This window comes from Globicephala melas, chromosome 12 (genome assembly GCF_963455315.2).
Source record: "Globicephala melas chromosome 12, mGloMel1.2, whole genome shotgun sequence".
Classification (NCBI taxonomy): domain Eukaryota; kingdom Metazoa; phylum Chordata; class Mammalia; order Artiodactyla; family Delphinidae; genus Globicephala; species Globicephala melas.
In genome coordinates this window covers 10684332-10700654 of record NC_083325.1, presented here as the reverse complement: position 1 = coordinate 10700654, position 16323 = coordinate 10684332, and the positions used below count along the sequence as shown (strand labels likewise).

General features: G+C 41.7%; 2 protein-coding genes across 2 annotated transcripts in view; one reads left to right on the top strand and one right to left on the bottom strand.

The window, feature by feature from the left end:
• Window positions 1–6381, bottom strand: part of ACOXL (acyl-CoA oxidase like) — a 380307-nt gene extending 373926 nt beyond the window's left edge. The window contains exon 1 of the mRNA XM_070046830.1: window positions 5412–6381. The gene's annotated coding sequence lies outside the window, so the exon portion shown is untranslated. The remainder of the gene's footprint in view (window positions 1–5411) is intronic.
• Window positions 6382–6554: 173 nt separating this feature from the next.
• BUB1 (BUB1 mitotic checkpoint serine/threonine kinase) overlaps window positions 6555–16323 on the top strand; it is a 41598-nt gene continuing 31829 nt past the window's right edge. The window contains exons 1-8 of the mRNA XM_030838997.2: window positions 6555–6634; window positions 9706–9765; window positions 9850–9988; window positions 10812–11008; window positions 13444–13487; window positions 14210–14310; window positions 15795–15847; window positions 15940–16124. Of these exons, the coding sequence (XP_030694857.1) occupies window positions 6609–6634; window positions 9706–9765; window positions 9850–9988; window positions 10812–11008; window positions 13444–13487; window positions 14210–14310; window positions 15795–15847; window positions 15940–16124 (805 nt within the window). The 5' untranslated portion in view covers window positions 6555–6608. The remainder of the gene's footprint in view (window positions 6635–9705; window positions 9766–9849; window positions 9989–10811; window positions 11009–13443; window positions 13488–14209; window positions 14311–15794; window positions 15848–15939; window positions 16125–16323) is intronic.

Genomic DNA, 16323 nt, shown 5'->3' with positions numbered 1-16323 from the left:
CCTTCTATGAGAACCAGAAGGGTTGGTCCATCATCACTCAAGAGAGGTGTGGTCAGCTGTCACTGCCTATATGGCCAAACTGCTACCTTTAAGATAAAGCTGGCCGGGGCCTGATGATGGTGTAGTTTTTCCTAAAAACCTGACACTTTTTTGAGCAGTGATTTTCCCCAAGAAGCCAGAACTACTTTCTTCTAATTAAACTCAGGGTGGTATTTTAGCAACAAAACTTTTCTGTAGGCTATACCTACTCTACTCATAACCCTAATTCCTACAAGGCAATTCAAGTCCCCTTCACTCCAATCCTTGAAATGAAGACATCTTTTCAAATACACGGCAGTTTTGCCCAACATTCTACTTTTCAATGTAAAACTTTCCAACTATTCATTTTTTCCAATATAAAATTTTCCAACTATTCATTTTTTCCAGTAAGGGTGATTTATTATACTTAGAACTAAATGTGAGTTAACCATTGTAAGTACTTTTTTTTTTTAAATTAATTTATTTATTTATTTTCGGCTGCATTGGGTCTTCATTGCTGCGCACAGGCTTTCTCTAATTGTGGCGAGCAGGGGTTACTCTTTGTTGCAGTGCGCGGGCGTCTCATTGCAGTGGCTTCTCTTGTTGCAGAGCACAGGCTCTAGGTGCATGCGTTTCAGTAGTTGTGGCTCGCAGGCTCTAGAGCACAGGCGCAGTAGTTGTGGCACACGGGCTTAGTTGCTCCGCGGCATGTGGGATCTTCCTGGATCAGGGCTTGAACCCGTGTCCCCTGCATTGGCAGGTGGATTCTTAACCACTGTGCCACCAGGGAAGTCCCTGTAAGCACTTCTGAAATAAATTCTCAAATAAGAAAACAGTATGTCTGGTCTAAGAATCTTTTGGTTCTGGGGCCTGTTATATGATCCAATAGTTGTCCATCCTAACAGGTCATCTCTCTATTGAAAGTGAGATGGAAGAAATTCCCTGGCAGTCCAGGGGTTAGGACTCCACGCTTCCTCTCCAGGGAGCACAGGTTCGATCCCTGGTCAGGGAACTAAGATCCTGCAAGCCAAGTGGTGCAGCCAAAAATAAAATAAATTAAATTCAGAAAAAAAATTTTAAAAAAAGAGAGATGAAAAGATTCTTTTGTGGAGGAAACGAATGAGGTTTGATTCACCATCAGTCAGCAAAAAGGAAAGAAAAGACTTATGAGAGCATGTAAAGGAAAAGGCAGAAAATACAGATCAGGCAACATCTCTGAACTCTACAAAATGTTTTTTAACATATCCATTTGGGGAAACTTTAAAATAAACAAAAGCCTCCATTTCTCAGGGATCCAAAGGAAAAATGGTGGGATCTGAAGTGACTGTTCTCATCCATCTTATTTTGTAAGTCATGAGAGATGGAATGGGTGACAGCAGCTGTGAAGAGAAAAGGAAGACAAGCTCTATCATAGATGCTGGGGGACAGAGGGAAACTGGAGAACAGCCCTAAGCCCCTGACATTGATCACAGAAGTCATCCCACTCAGTTAGGGATGGAGAAGCCTAAATCAAGGGGAGTGAGTCCTACAAATTTAGGAAAGTGCCTTTGATGAAGGGAAGTAATATGTTTCATGTATGCTTTTGATTCCAAGACTAAAGTTTGCTGTATCTGGTTTCCTAAGTCTTAGGAGAACGACTTGCCCCAGAATCCAAGACCGCACAACTTACACAGCAATGGAAGGATACAATCAACGTTCGCGTACAGAAGCTGAAGAAAGAACTCTGTAGCTGACAAGAGGGATGAATTCCGAAGAGATGCACAGAGCTAAGGTAGGCCAGTTTGGAGAGAATACGAGCAGTCATTTATCAGGATGCAAGACAAAGCTTATGAAGACCTCAGAGGCCTCTAATAAGGGAAGAATAGGATAGAGAAAGGAACAGGGTCTCTGGTCTCTAGAACCAGGCTCAAAATGTAAATAACATCTGGGTATCACTTAGGTCCTTTAAACAAATACCAGCCTAGTACACAGGACTGAACATTCTATTAAAGATTCTTGGGGAGGCTGATGGGGGCGGGAAGCTGGGATTCCCATTCTTTCTCCTAGGCTGCAATGATACAAGAGTATATTCTGGGTTTTGACCACACAGGCATCTTCTGAAGTCACCAATCACTCTCAGATGAAAAACATTTCAGATGGGCTTTATTTTTTCCTTTCTTCATATCAACTTTATTCTTAATGTCAATACTTTATAACCCCTTAAATCACTTGTCAGCTTTCTGTAACTATTTTAATTATAAATCCCTAATCTTTTTTTTTTTTTTTTTTTTGCGGTACGCGGGCCTCTCACTGTTGTAGCCTCTCCCGTTGCAGAGCACAGGCTCCGGATGCGCAGGCTCAGCGGCCATGGCTCATAGGCCCAGCCGCTCTGCGGCATGTGGGATCTTCCCGGACTGGAGCACGAACCCGTGTCTCCTGCATTGGCAGGCGGACTCTCAACCACTGCGCTACCAGGGAAGCTCATAAATCTCTAATCTTATATGATGTTTCAGCAACATATCTAATACTGCTATTCTAAATTCTTTTAAATTTCCCAGTGGAAGGAAGATATATGTGTATCTGTGATTGTTTGCATCTGTCAAACAGGCAGTACCTAGAGAAAAATAATCACTTTTCTAAGCAGAGGTCTAACTTTGATATCATGTGACAACCCAAGAAATTGAGTGGAGAACCTTCCGAGGCTACAGGAGAGTGGAATTCAGAGAAACATTATGAAGACAAGGAGGCAAATTTCTTTTTTCATTTTACAGATCAGAAAACTGACACCCAGATTAAGAGTTTAAGTCATTTGCCCATTATCTGCTTCTTGGGAAAGTCAAGGTTGGAGCTCAGGTCCCCTGACGTGGCCTGGTTTTCCTTCTCCAATAAGTCTGGAAATTATGATGCTGGAATAACAAGTCACTGAAAGCCCAAATATGAATAAAAATACTTTACTCACTGGCCTTCCTATAACTTAGAGAATCTATTAGTCATTTGACAGAAATGGACATTTAATATTGAAATCAGCAAGCAGGTAAAGTAAATTAGTTTTAAAGGAAGAGAGACTTGTAACTGCACATTTCTGCCTCAGAAGCAGGAAAGGCAAACTTAGACACAGGTGGACCATTTACTCCCACCCAGATCAAAACAAGCCTCCCCCCTCACGTTCTGGGGTGGGTTTGGGAAGATAAGATAACAGATTCACTAAGGCAACAGCAATGCCAAAAATTAAAGGGAGGGCTAGATCATTGAAGCAAGGATTATTATTTAACAGATTTTCAGATATTCCATGGCAATCACTACACTCTCAACACAAATCTGAGAAAAAAGCGTAGAGGGAGAAGATTAAAGAAGATAAGAGTCACAGCAGATGAAATGTGAAATGCTGTCGGTGGCACAAGCTTCCAATTAGTGATTTTTTTTTTTAATGGGCAACATATTTGCGAGCCTTTGGGTATTTTCTGCTTCTATTGATTTATGTAAACTGCGAGCATTGGGGGGTTTATAGATTTGCTTCATCAAAGTATCAAACTATTTCTTCATCAAACTATTTGGAAGTTCTTCCTTTATTCCTGACATGTAGAGGTAATGTGAAGCTCTTAGAAGAAAACAATCACTCTAGGCTTAGGAAACAGCACATGAAACTTCCCTCAATAAGAAGCTCCTGAAGCCTTTCAACCTGGCCTGTCTCTCCCTTCCTTCCACGGTGCCCAGGAGGAAGGTCCAACACCTGGTTACCTCTCCAACTCAACACATCTGAAAACAAGCATCAGCCTTGCCAGCTTCAATGGCTGTTTCTGTCAATTCTTCTAGGCCACGAAATCATCTTTCTTTTCTTTTCCTTACATACTGAAGACATCACTGTGTTCTGAGAACTCTCCCTCCTTGAGATCTGATTCCCTACGTTACCTTCTTCCATTCCCTCCGCCTCCAATACCAGTTTAAAGTCTGCAAATTACTGTTCTCTGCCTCTGCTACCCACCCCTCCCTTCCCCTGTCCCCAGTAAATCCCGATTTATTGGGAACAGGGTCCATTAACCTAATAGGGACATTACGAAGAACCCATTGTGTGGGAGGGTCATTGTAGTTGCCCCTCAGAATAAGAATAATGGCAGAGAGGGGCGTCCATAATTAAGGACAAAGGGAAGGCATTGAGTAAGCCAGGAAATTATTCCTAGAAACACATCAGATTCTGATAACTGCTGACAACCCTAGTACTTCTGTTACTCCTAGATATACCCACAGTGATTGGCATCAGGGCTTTATAGGGGATCATTGTGACCTTTTCAAGGGGCAGTGTGGAAGAGGCATCCACAATACTTTACCCTACTCTACAAACAAGCCTGGTGGGAAAGCAGCTCCTAGCAGTAGAAAGGAAGGAGGGCAGACAATCTCTGCAGCTTCTGGAAAACAGGGTAGAGGTAAGTATAATTACCGTAAGGTCCTATAACCACGGTGCTATTTGTTCCCAAAAGGCCCAGTTTACTATCAAGATCAAGTGCAAACTCCTTAATCTAACATTTAAGATTAGACATCAAACTATTAAACCAGTCTTTCAAAAAGAATCTCCACTGCTCATTAGCAGGAGTCCTCAAGGGTGAGTTTCTTCAGTAACCCTGATTTACATCAGGAATGTCCTCCCCAGGCTCTCCCCAATCCAGATCCACCAGCACCCCCTGCACCCCCTGTTAAGGCCCAAGTCAAAAGTTAAGCCCCCCTTGCCCCATGAAGCTTTCTCTGACAGACAGCAGACAGGCCCCACGTCCCCTCCCTCCTATGGACTCCCCTAGCAGATAGGCTAAATCATTTGTATTAATTTAGCACTTAATACACATTAATTTAGCAATTAATATTTTCTATGTCTGTATCTCCATCTCCCAGATAATACCACTAGATTCTTAAGGACAGGATCTGTTTCAGTAAGACAAGGTTGTAATTAGGTATAAATCCAATAGCAGTGGATGCCCAATCATCGTTTCCTGATTGTTGACTGATTGAGGTGCTATCAGACAAGCTGAAGACCTAAAAATGTGTTAATTCCTACAATGGTTAGCAGAACCTAAACTTGCCTAAAGACCCCAGAGTGAGCACCCTCTGAGTTAACAACCCCACAAACTGGATACTTGTGTAGATCCAAATTAATTAGTCAATGCCCTGAAAGAAATTCTGGACTCAGAGAGCATCAGGATTTCCAAAAGCAGCTAATTTTTTTTTTAGAAGGAATTTAACTTAAGGGCCCTAAGGGAGCAAAATATCCACACAGCTTCTCTAAAAGAAAGGTAATCACATGAATAGCTCTTTATATGTTACTTGCATTGTCAAGTGGCTCTTGAAAGAACCTTGAAAAGTAGAATGGGAAGTTACTAAAAGACCAAGGGGCAGAGAAGGTTAGGCTGACTGTTTTTCCAACTCACTCTCAGGTAGGAAGCATCAGCGTATTACATATGTCTTCTTAGATATCTGGACTCCGTGACAAAGAGGTCTCTTCATTTTTGGTTTTCGAATCCGTAAGTCCTCGGTCTCCAGAGCTTCTAGTTCCGTGGAAGATGATGAAAACTTTCCGGCCGCCATTCTATACGCTATCCAAACTCCCGTTCTTTAATTACCAGTTGGCTGCAGGAACAACTCCCAGTCCCTCGAGCCCTCATTTACTCTGTCCACACAGCCTTTCAGATCAGTTAAATCAAGCCTGGAGGTCTCCAAGGGTACCAACCCATCGCTTTCATTTGCCATGTATCAATATAATTTACATAACTAACCCTGAAGTGCCTACCGACGTGCCCTCACCTTATAGGCACTAAGCTAAAACCCACTAAGCTCTTCCCTGGGCTTTTGATGACTCACTCCCTAGCTCTCTGCCACAGCATTTTAGGGTCTGGAACCAAAATTTCACAGGCTTCAGCATCTAGGTTCTTTCCTTACAGCAAGGACGCGGAACAGAACCGGGAAGTGTGCCACTCGGCGGGGTTCCGTTTTCACCGCACCTGCCTACCTCTTAAGCCAGAGACAGGCATTTCCCCCAGGATTCTGCGACCTCAAACAAGTCTCGACTCTACAAACGGGATTAATTTTCTTTTTTCCATAAACCAGACATAATGATTCTGGTTTAGTTCCTTAAGTAAAGGATGGAAGAGGCACGACTCTCCGGACCCAAGGGCCGAGGCACAATTTTTTCCACCTCAGGAACCTCAAGTTAGTTTTTTTTCTCCTACGATACCTTCCCTGGGATGATGCTTTAACCGTGAAACCATGTAAGCCAGTTGCAGCTTGGACAGCTAAGGAAAAAAAACCCATTCCCTACTCCTGAACCAACCTAGGGCGCCCTCACCACGCCGTACCCGGAATCCCAGCCCCCGCTCGAGACCCCGCGAGCTTTCGGTTCAACATGGCTGCGGGAAGTGAAAGGAGAGGCGGGCGCGCGGGATGGAGGCGGGGCTTGGGCTCCTGGCAACGGCCCCGGCGATTGGCCAGCCCATCTGCAGCTGAGGCCAATGGTCAGGCGCCTTGCAAACGCTCGGCGTGGCGACTGCGGCTGCGCGGGAGATTCGAATCGGCGGCGGCTCCTCGCTGGCGGCGCGGGTGGGGCTGCTGCTGGCTCGCGTCCTCTAGCCATGGATAACCCGGAAAATGTTTTTCAGTGAGTGTGGGTCTGTGGGAGGGGAGGGGTGGGGGCGAGATCCCCAGCTGCCGGCAGCCAGGGGGCTTGGGTACCTGGGTTCGGGCCTAGTGGTCTGCAGGTCCCCGGCCCGCCCCACCCCAGACCTGCCTCCCTTTGCCCTTCCCAACCCCTTTCCTTGGCTCCGGAGTTTGTCCCCTCCCACCGTCCCGCCACCCACCCCTACCCCATCCCAGCTGGGCTGTGAGCCACTAGGGAGCCGGGGAAAGGACCGAGCACCGTGTAGCCGGGACTCTCTGCCGAGACCCGGGCCCTGAGGCCGAGCTGCGGCCGGAGTGGCAGTTTGGGGGGATTTGGACGGTTCCTGAGGCCCTCAGCGCTCCTTGATTCTTTGTAAGGGATCCGCTCTGGGCAGATTGCCGCTGTGGAAGTAAAACGTCTAACCCAATAAAAAACTAAAACTTACCTTTAGGTTTCATGAGAAACTTTCAAAACCACTCATTTTAAAATTCTGCGAAAGAGAGAGAACTTAAAATTGCTTTAACCCCTAATCCCACAGTTTTTAAAAGTCTTTGAATAACGTGCACTTTAAGGGGAAAAATGTTCCCTTATGTTTATCATCATTTATGTCAACCTGCTAACAATTTTTAAAATTCCTACGCCTTTGCTTTTTATTTGTATGACTTAGGTGATTTATCCAGACTGTTTCAAAAGCATTTAAAACACTTAAACCATATGCGACAGGAAGTAAAACTGGTTAGTTTTATCAGCACCAAGGTAATCTTAACTCTCTGGGGATCCGAAGACTCAGGTGGTTAAGTGCTGTCAAAACAAAAATTTGTTTGCCTTAAGACTTTTTCTTTAGCCCAGCCTGCAAAGGATTTCGATATTAGAGGCTCGTTTTCCCCCATTTCAAAAAAGAAATCAGGTATTTCCGACCTTATTTTGACTTTTTAGCTTTTAAAAATAAGTACTACATTTACATGGTTAAAAAAAGATTTAGAAAACTGTTCACTGCGCTCTATACTTGACTGCTCTCCCACTCCCTCATGTGTAACCATGTTTGTAGTTTATTTTTATATTTATTTTGCAAATATAAATATTTATATTATAATAACATATGAACATGTCTATATATGTACACGTGTGTACAATTCCTGCCTTTATTGCATGTAAAATGTAACAGAGTGTACACACTGCTTTTTTTGCTTAACACTATCCTTGGAGATTTCACTCTATCAATCCATAGATTCTTTTCTCCTTCTTTTTTACAACTACATGATATTTCATGTACCACAATTGATCTAAAAAGTCCCCCGTTGATGGAGACTTGGGTTGTGGACAATATTTTGCTATTACAAATAGTGCCGCAGTGAAAAATCTTGTACACGTGACATTTTGCATATATCTGTCCTCTAGATTCCCAGAAGTGGGTTTGCTAGATCAAAAGTAAATCCATGTGGAATTTTGGTAGATCTTATTACCAATTGCGGTGGCAGGGACTGTGTACACTCCCACCTGCAAGCAAATTGTAAGAGTGCCTGTTTCCTTTGCTTCCCCTCTACGCTTGTCACATTGTTGCAATCTGGTGGATAAGAAGTTGTATCTCAATGAGGTGAATTTCTCTTATGAGAGAGGTTGAGTATTTTTCTGTGGAATACCTTTTGTTCATTTCTTAAATTGGGTTGGGTTTGGTTTTTTCCCCCCAACTTCTAGAAGCTCTGTTTGGTTATCCCAGTTTATCATTTCTCTTTTGACCCTGCTTCGTGTTTTGTTTTATTTGACATATAGAAGCTTTTAATTTATATATAGTTGACTTCATCTAGCTTTTCTTTTGTGGCTTATGGATTTTGAGTCATAAGAAACATTGATTTCATCTGTATCTTGAGGTACAAGAGCTAGAAGAAAGTATTACTTTCAACGCTTTTTTCCCTACCCCCGAAAAAAGTCATGTAACAAATGTCATGTAGCGTCTCTGATAGAAACCTAGGAGTGTTCCTTAGCTTGACTGTCTCTTACCCAGTGTGCAATCCCATCAGCAAGTCTCATTGTTTCTTTCTCCAAAACACCCAAATTCCACAATGTTCCTGGGGCTCTGCAGTAGCTTCCTAACTGGTTTCCGGCTTCTATTCTCATCCCCCACCCGCTTCTTCACTTGGAGAGACAGATGCACATTTTAAAATGCAAATTAGATCTTGTCATCCCCACCCTTCTCCTAGCTCCGCGTACTTACACAGCTGCTTGGATCCCTGGCACCGACCAAATGTCACCCCCTCAGAGAGGCAGGTTTTCTTTCCCTGACCACTCTACCTAAAAACAGTAAGTCCCGTCACATTCTTACCCCTTCTCCCATCTTTTGAGGGCTTTTTCCTCTGTGCTTAATGTCCCTGACAATACTTTACAGTTTTGGTTTGTTTGTTTGTTTACCGCACTAGCACCTGGGGGCCCCTGGAGAACTTTGCTGTGCTTGGTTGTTTTTTTTAAGCTGTGGTTGGGTACACGGAGGTCGGGCCAAGCAGAGTTCTCAGGGAGCTATAGCCACTGACTTTTGGGCATTGCCGTTGTGTGTTCTTCCTCAGGGACGTTGTGTTCCACTGAGGCCCAGAAAGCAAACTGGATCTGGAAGCCCTGATCGGTGGGACCCTGGGCTGTGCGCACCCTTCCCAAGCCCTCTTCAAGTCTTCCAGCCAAGCTCCTGAGCAGCAAGGGGAGGGGTCTGAGGCAGTGCCATGCCTGGGTCCCATCATTAGGAGGAAGGGCAGCAAACTTCTGGGTGCTGCCCCTGATGGTGGTGGTGGTGACATCGGGAATCAGTGAGAGGAGAAGGAGACTCCTGGGGATAGACCTGGGGACCTTCTTTTAGCTGCTTCTTTATAGAGCTACCTCAGGGACCTTGCGTCTTACTTTCTTCTGAAGAAACACTGACTGCTTCTGAGTGTTCTGACTTCTGAGGGAATGCTGTTTTCATTTTTATTATAGCATTTGAATTGATATTTAAGATTTCTATTTTAAGGTGTATAGTGATAAATATAAAATATATCTTTTAGGAAGTATTCCTAATAATCCCATGTACATATTTTTCTCTGCTCTAGAATGTTTGAAGCCCATATGCAGAGCTACAAGGGCGATGACCCACTTGGTGAATGGGAAAGGTTAGCATTTCGTTCATTTATTTTTTCTGTAAACAAACTATATGTGCTGCCCTGAAAAATTAATGTTATCCGTATTTTTTCTAGTTACATACGATGGGTAGAAGAGAATTTTCCTGAGAATAAAGAATACATGACAACTTTATTAGAGCATCTAATGAAGGAATTTTTAGATAAGAAGAGATACCACAATGACCCAAGGTTCATCAATTATTGTTTAAAATTTGTAAGTATACTTTCAGATGTATAATCACATCTCTAGTCATGTTGTCCTTTTGTTTTTTACCCCAGATTTGAAGATCATTTTAGACTGTCTTTTATTCTGATACCTTATGTTTCATAAATTTTTTTTAAGTTGTATGGCCAGAGACACGTATTTTACAACCTTTTGGCTTCTGTACTGTGGAATCAGTGATTTAATTTTAAAATCCTTCTTCTCTGTGTATCAAGTCTGAAATGTGACAACACGAGGTAGAAACCATTAGATTAAAAGAAGGTTCGTTGGATGAGAAGCATGCTTGGGGAAGGGGAGATAAGCAGGTACTCCCAGTGGGTTCCTGGGAGTAAATTAAATTCATTGTGAATAATTAAGAAAATATTAACTCTCAGAAATGAAATTTAGTACTAAAAGGAGAAGGCCGCCTCAGGTTAGGCTGGGTCTCTTCAATCTTGAAATAAAGGCTTGGGAGCGTGATTTCTAGTAATAAAATCATGAATGGAATAGATAAAGTAAACAGGGATTTGTTCACTAAGTTTCCAAATATGAGGATTAGAGGAAGCCTGTGGAGCTTGAGCAAGTATAACTTTATATACTACGTTACAGAACCTGCTGTCTTGGGAAATAATGTGGGTTGTCTGGGGACATTGAATGTCAAGGAAAGGAACGAGCTTAACTTTGAGGCTTGCCATCAGAGGACCACACAGGCCTTCCCCTGCACAGTACATCCTGATGCCTCCAGGAAGACGAACGCTGAGGGCTGGCTGGCCTCGGCCACACTGAGACTGGCAGTGCCTTCGTTCTCATGTCTGTCTGCTTTGGATTTCTGCAGGCTGAGTACAACAGTGACCTTGCTCAGTTTTTTGAGTTTCTGTACAACCATGGGATTGGGACCCTGTCAGCTCCTCTGTACGTAGCCTGGGCTGGGCATCTGGAAGGCCAGGGGGAGCGGCAGCACGCCAGTGCCGTTTTTCGGAGAGGAATTCAGAACGAGGCCGAACCTAGAGAGCTGCTGCAGCAACAGTTCAGGTAGTTTGAAAATAAAACTCCACGCAGTGTCTCCTACCTTGAAATGCAATGTTTGCTCTTAAAAGATTTTTATTGTTATCTGTTTGTACAGGGAAATCCTTCTCATTGGGGAAAACGTGGATGTATAGAATAGTAGAAAAGCTGCCCAGAAATATTACTGTTAACATTTTTGTGCACTTCCTTCTAATATTTTTTTCGATGCCTATGTGTGTGCCTTAGTGTCTGTGTATTTTTACGGTAGACCGTACTGTATGTCTGATTGTGTGTACTGAGCTTTATACTGCTCTTAAGAAATTATGCACTTTTATACTACTTATAAAGTGGTTGTGAAGTCTGTCGCAGAGCTATGTCATAATTTAATTGTTCTCCAATGGAATATTAAAGTTGTTTCCAACATTTTGATTTTTATAAATAAAACATAATGAATATTTTAATGAATAACTTTGTTTTTCACAATTTTTGACTTTTTCAGTGATTAAATACACCTCATTTAGGGTGTTATTTATATATACCCTAATACAGAAAACTAAAGAAGCAAAAGAAACCCATCAATTTTAATTCGCATTTTTTTCTCCGCTTGTAATAGGATTGCAGGCGTTTTTTATGTACATATGCAGCCCTGTGTCAAGGTCTTTTTTCTTCATCATAAAAGTATTTCCTAATGTATTTCCTATTATTATCTAGTTCCTTCTGATAGATTCTCAGAATTGAAACTGTGGAGTCAAAGGGTGTATGAAGAGTGTTCAGACTTGTGGTACATGTAACCAAATTCCCTTCTCAAAAGGTGGTACAGGTTTCTGCTGTCTCTGTCTAGCAGCATAGAGACAGCTTGTCTCTCTGCACCCCTTGCTGGCTCTTAATACACTCATTGTTTTCAACTTTGCTCCAGTGCGCATGCTCTTTTTAAACTTTATTATGAGAATTTTCAAGTATGCGTTAAAAAAAGAAAATATAATGAACCTGCATTTACTTATCACTTGCTTTTAATTATTATTAATATTTGATCACGCTGTGCTGAAGGATTTTTTTTTTAATTAATTAATTTATTTATATACTTTTGGCTGTGTTGGGTCTTTGTTGCTGCACGCCGGCTTTCTATTTGTTGCCATGTGCAGGCTTCTCATTGCGGTGGCTTCTCTTGTTGCGGAACACAGGCTCTAGGCACTCAGGCTCTAGAGTGCAGGCTCAGTAGTTGTGGCGCATGGGCTTAGTTGCTCTGTGGCATGTGGAATCTTCCCGGACCAGGGCTCGAACCTGCATCACCTGCTAACCACTGTGCCACCAGGGAAGTCCCTGTGCTGAAGGATTTAAAGCAGATCCAAAACAGCAAAATATTTTACCCTAAACACTTGCATAAACATCTCAAAAAGGTGATTTCTTACAGAACCTTACATCATTTTCATACCTAACAAAATGAATAGTAATTCCTTAATATCATCCTATTTTCAGCTATTCTTCATTATGTAAAATGTTTTTGTTTTTTGCCTTTTTTTAAAACCATTGGTTTGTTTGAATTGAGTCAAACAACATTGGCATTTGTCTGCATTTGGTTGTACATCTCTCAGTCTCTTCATACTATGCACCCCTCCTCATATCACCCAAAAATGTCGAGCTTGGAGGTTGCATATTACTTGATAGGTTGATTAACATGCAAAGATGCATGAAATGACATGTTTAAGAAGTCCTCACAGCATGAACAGTAATATATCTGCTTTTTAAAATAGTTTTGTACTTTAACATCTTTCTTCAAACCATTATACTTTTCATATGTTCCAGATGTAGAGAATGCCTAAAATAGAGAGTTCAAACGCCCCATGTTGTAACATGTACATACTTGATACCCTCAGAAGGAGGGTATGTTTGTTATATGAATTTAAGAAATACTAATATAAACGAGGCAAAAAGAGGAATTTTTCTAATATTAAGTGTATTGGGTATGAAGACAATCCCAGAATTTTTTTTTTTTTAATTTTGAAGCAACTCTAAAATTCAGCTTTACATTCTCTCTTAACCTCAGTCTTTACTAGCTTATAGTAAGCTGTCTATCATGTTTAGTTTTCACTTTTTTTTTAAATTAATTAATTATTTATTTTTGGCTGCTTTGGGTCTTCATTGCTGTGCGCAAGCTTTCTCTAGTTGCGGCAAGCAGGGGCTACTCTTCGTTGCGGTGGCTTCTCTTGTTGTGGAACACAGGCTCTGGGTGCACGAGCTTCAGTAGCTGTGGCATGTGGGCTCAGTAGTTGTGGCACACGGGCTTAGTTGCTCCATGGCATGTGGGATCTTCCCGGACCAGGGCTCGAACCCATGTCCCCTGCATTGGTAGGCAGATTCTCAACCACTGTACCACCAGGGAAGTCCCTAGTTTTCACTTTAATATAATATATATTGAACTGTAAATTATAATCTATACTGATGCCTTTATTGCTGTCTTTTAGGTTGTTTCAGACACGCCTCACCGAAACCCATTTGCCAACTCAAGGTAAATAATGCTTTCTAAAATGTCCAAGACCTTGGTAATTTAGTCTGATTTTCACTGCTTTTTTTTTGTTTTCCTTAAAAAACAAATCCATCCACTATTTCTTGATTGTATTATCTTAGATAACAGGGGCGGTGCTATGATAATAATAATGCCTGATAAATAGCAGAGCAGGGGCTCTGTCATAGCACTTTAAAAGAAACCCCCCTCCAACACACACACACACACACACACACACACACACACACACACACACACATACACACACAAGCTTGGTGATTTCATTGTATTTTTAGGATTTTTTAAAAATAAAAATAAAAATTGCCCCACATAGAGGACAATACCTACTCTGAAGTGAATCTGTTCTGAATTGAATCAAATGTGTTTAATGCAACTTTTAAAGAAATGTAGTTTTTTTTTTTTTTTTTTTTTTTAGAAATAATAGATTACATTCTAGCATTAAGCATTGACTATCCTATTGTTTAAAATAACTAGAGTTTACATGTCTTTCAGGGACTTTCTTGGGCATTTTGAATTGATTAGAAAGCTATCTCTACCATATTTCTCTTATTTATAAAGTATTTTAGTTGCATTTTCTGAGACAGTGTAAATGAGTTTATTTTTTAATGCTACTTATTGAAAGATCAAGGGAATGTATTTGTAATAATTTTATTTAATATGGTTTTACCCTTATTTCTTTTTATTTCATCTTTTTCCCCTCATAGCAAGAACCTCAGAACCTCTGAATAATGCTCAGATTTTAAACCAACTGGTAACATTAAAATCCAATCCAGGAAATAACTCAGCCTGCATTTCTAAGAATCAGGTAATAATAATGATTGTAGTTCGTGTGGGAACTGGGAAGGGTATGGAACGGTCATCCAGCTGCCTTCCTTGGGCATCTCATTTCTTTGACCTTGTCTCCCAAGACTCTAACCTCCATGTCAGCCACCTGTGCCTGTGGCACATTTCCGGGCCTGTCATCATCCACCACGGCTCACCTCAAATATTAAATTTAAAATAACTCACTGATCATAACTTCCTGCATTGTCTGACCTAGGGAACCCTGCTCCACGACCTCCTGTCTTCGCCTCCTCCCAGCAGCCTCTCCTCCTTTGTTCTGCGGGGCTCCCTTGCACAGGCCCAGGATTCCCTACCGTGGGTCACACCCACGTGGAGGCACCTGAGCCCACCTAAAACACTCCTGGCTTCAAACTATAACCTCAGCCAGGGCTTTACTACTCCCCGGCAATTATGCTTCCAATTTCCCAGTTCACTTTTTATGTTTTACATATCACTTATGTTTCCCATTTTACTCTCTAATGCCAAATTATGATGATTTTACACTTCTTTTTACTCTCCTCAAACTTGGGACCTGACTACCTCCAACCCCTTCCTCAGGAACTGGCAAAAATACTATTTCAGTGAAACAACAGAAGCCATCAGATGATGTCTGTCCATTTCTGCCACCAACCAATAAATAACTTCACCTTTCCCTGCCATTGCAGTGGGGCGAGGTGGCTCTTCTGCCCTGATGGCTTATTAGCATGTGAAAACGCTCTTTTCTTGCTTCCCAGCATCTTTCCTCTTCGTAGTACTGTTGCTCTTTCAAAGTTTGCTAAGGACCTCCTTTAAGCTAAATCCCATGGAAATGCCTCTGTTCGTAGTACACATGTGCAGGTTTTATTAATGTAGCACATTCCTGATGTAGAATATGAATTTCCAACTTCGACAGATACTCAGATGATCCCAACTTACATTCTACTCATGTTTGCCAGTCTCATTGCTTCCTGTTGTCCCGACTGTAAGTTTCTAGGCAGCAGAGTTGGGTCTTGTTTACAGTCACTTCCCAGGACCTAGCCCAGGACGTGACACGTATGAGATGTTCAGTAAATACTTGTCTAGTGAATGAATGCTAGCATTAGAGACTCCTCAACATAGAATAGTACCAGAAGAAAATTTTAATGATTTTTTTTAATGTAGCTATTTGGAATGTTAAACTCATTACGCATAGGTGATGTGGCTCAGCTCCTGGACTATGTATCAAAGGGAAGTAAGTGCCCTTCTCGACTACCAAGCAGATATTTTAAAATCGCTTTCTTATCGGACTCTAGTTGCAAAAGTTATCATAAAAGTAATAATGCAAACCTAGGCTTCAGATATTAATTGTAACTTGAAAGAACATATACAAATCTACTCGATGATTCAGAGACCCCCCCTCAAGTGTTTTCATATTGTTTTGTGAAGTAATTTGGATGATAGATTCTTTCCAGATAAGTGAGTGCTTGTGTTTCTTTTCTGTCTTTCTAGGGTTCAGAACTTTCTGGAGTAACATCTTCAGCTTGTGATAAAGAGTCGAATATGCAAGTACAATCAGTGCATTCATCTATTACTTAGTTTCCTTCAAGAGCTGCTTCAGTACACTGTTGTAAATAATGTATTTTCCCCATTTTAGGGAACAAAGGGTGATCATGATTTCTAAATCAGGATATTCTGCACACCCACCTGTGGCAGCCAAAGCTGATGTGCAGCAGGTTGTCATGTATTGCAAGGAGAAGCTTATTCGTGGAGAGTCAGAGTTTTCCTTTGAAGAGCTGAGAGCCCAGAAATACAATCAACGGAGAAAGCATGAACAATGGGGTACTTGCAGTCTTACAGTCTGAGCTATCTTAGGTCACTTAATATAATTCTCATCTCTGAGTAATTACATTTTAGCAGATAATTGACTATACTGAAAGAGTCTGCCAGAAAAATGTCTCTAGCTCATTCTGTCAGGAGCCTAAAAATCTTTAATACTAGTGTAGCAACCACATTTGTCCAAAGGCTAAATTGGTGTCTT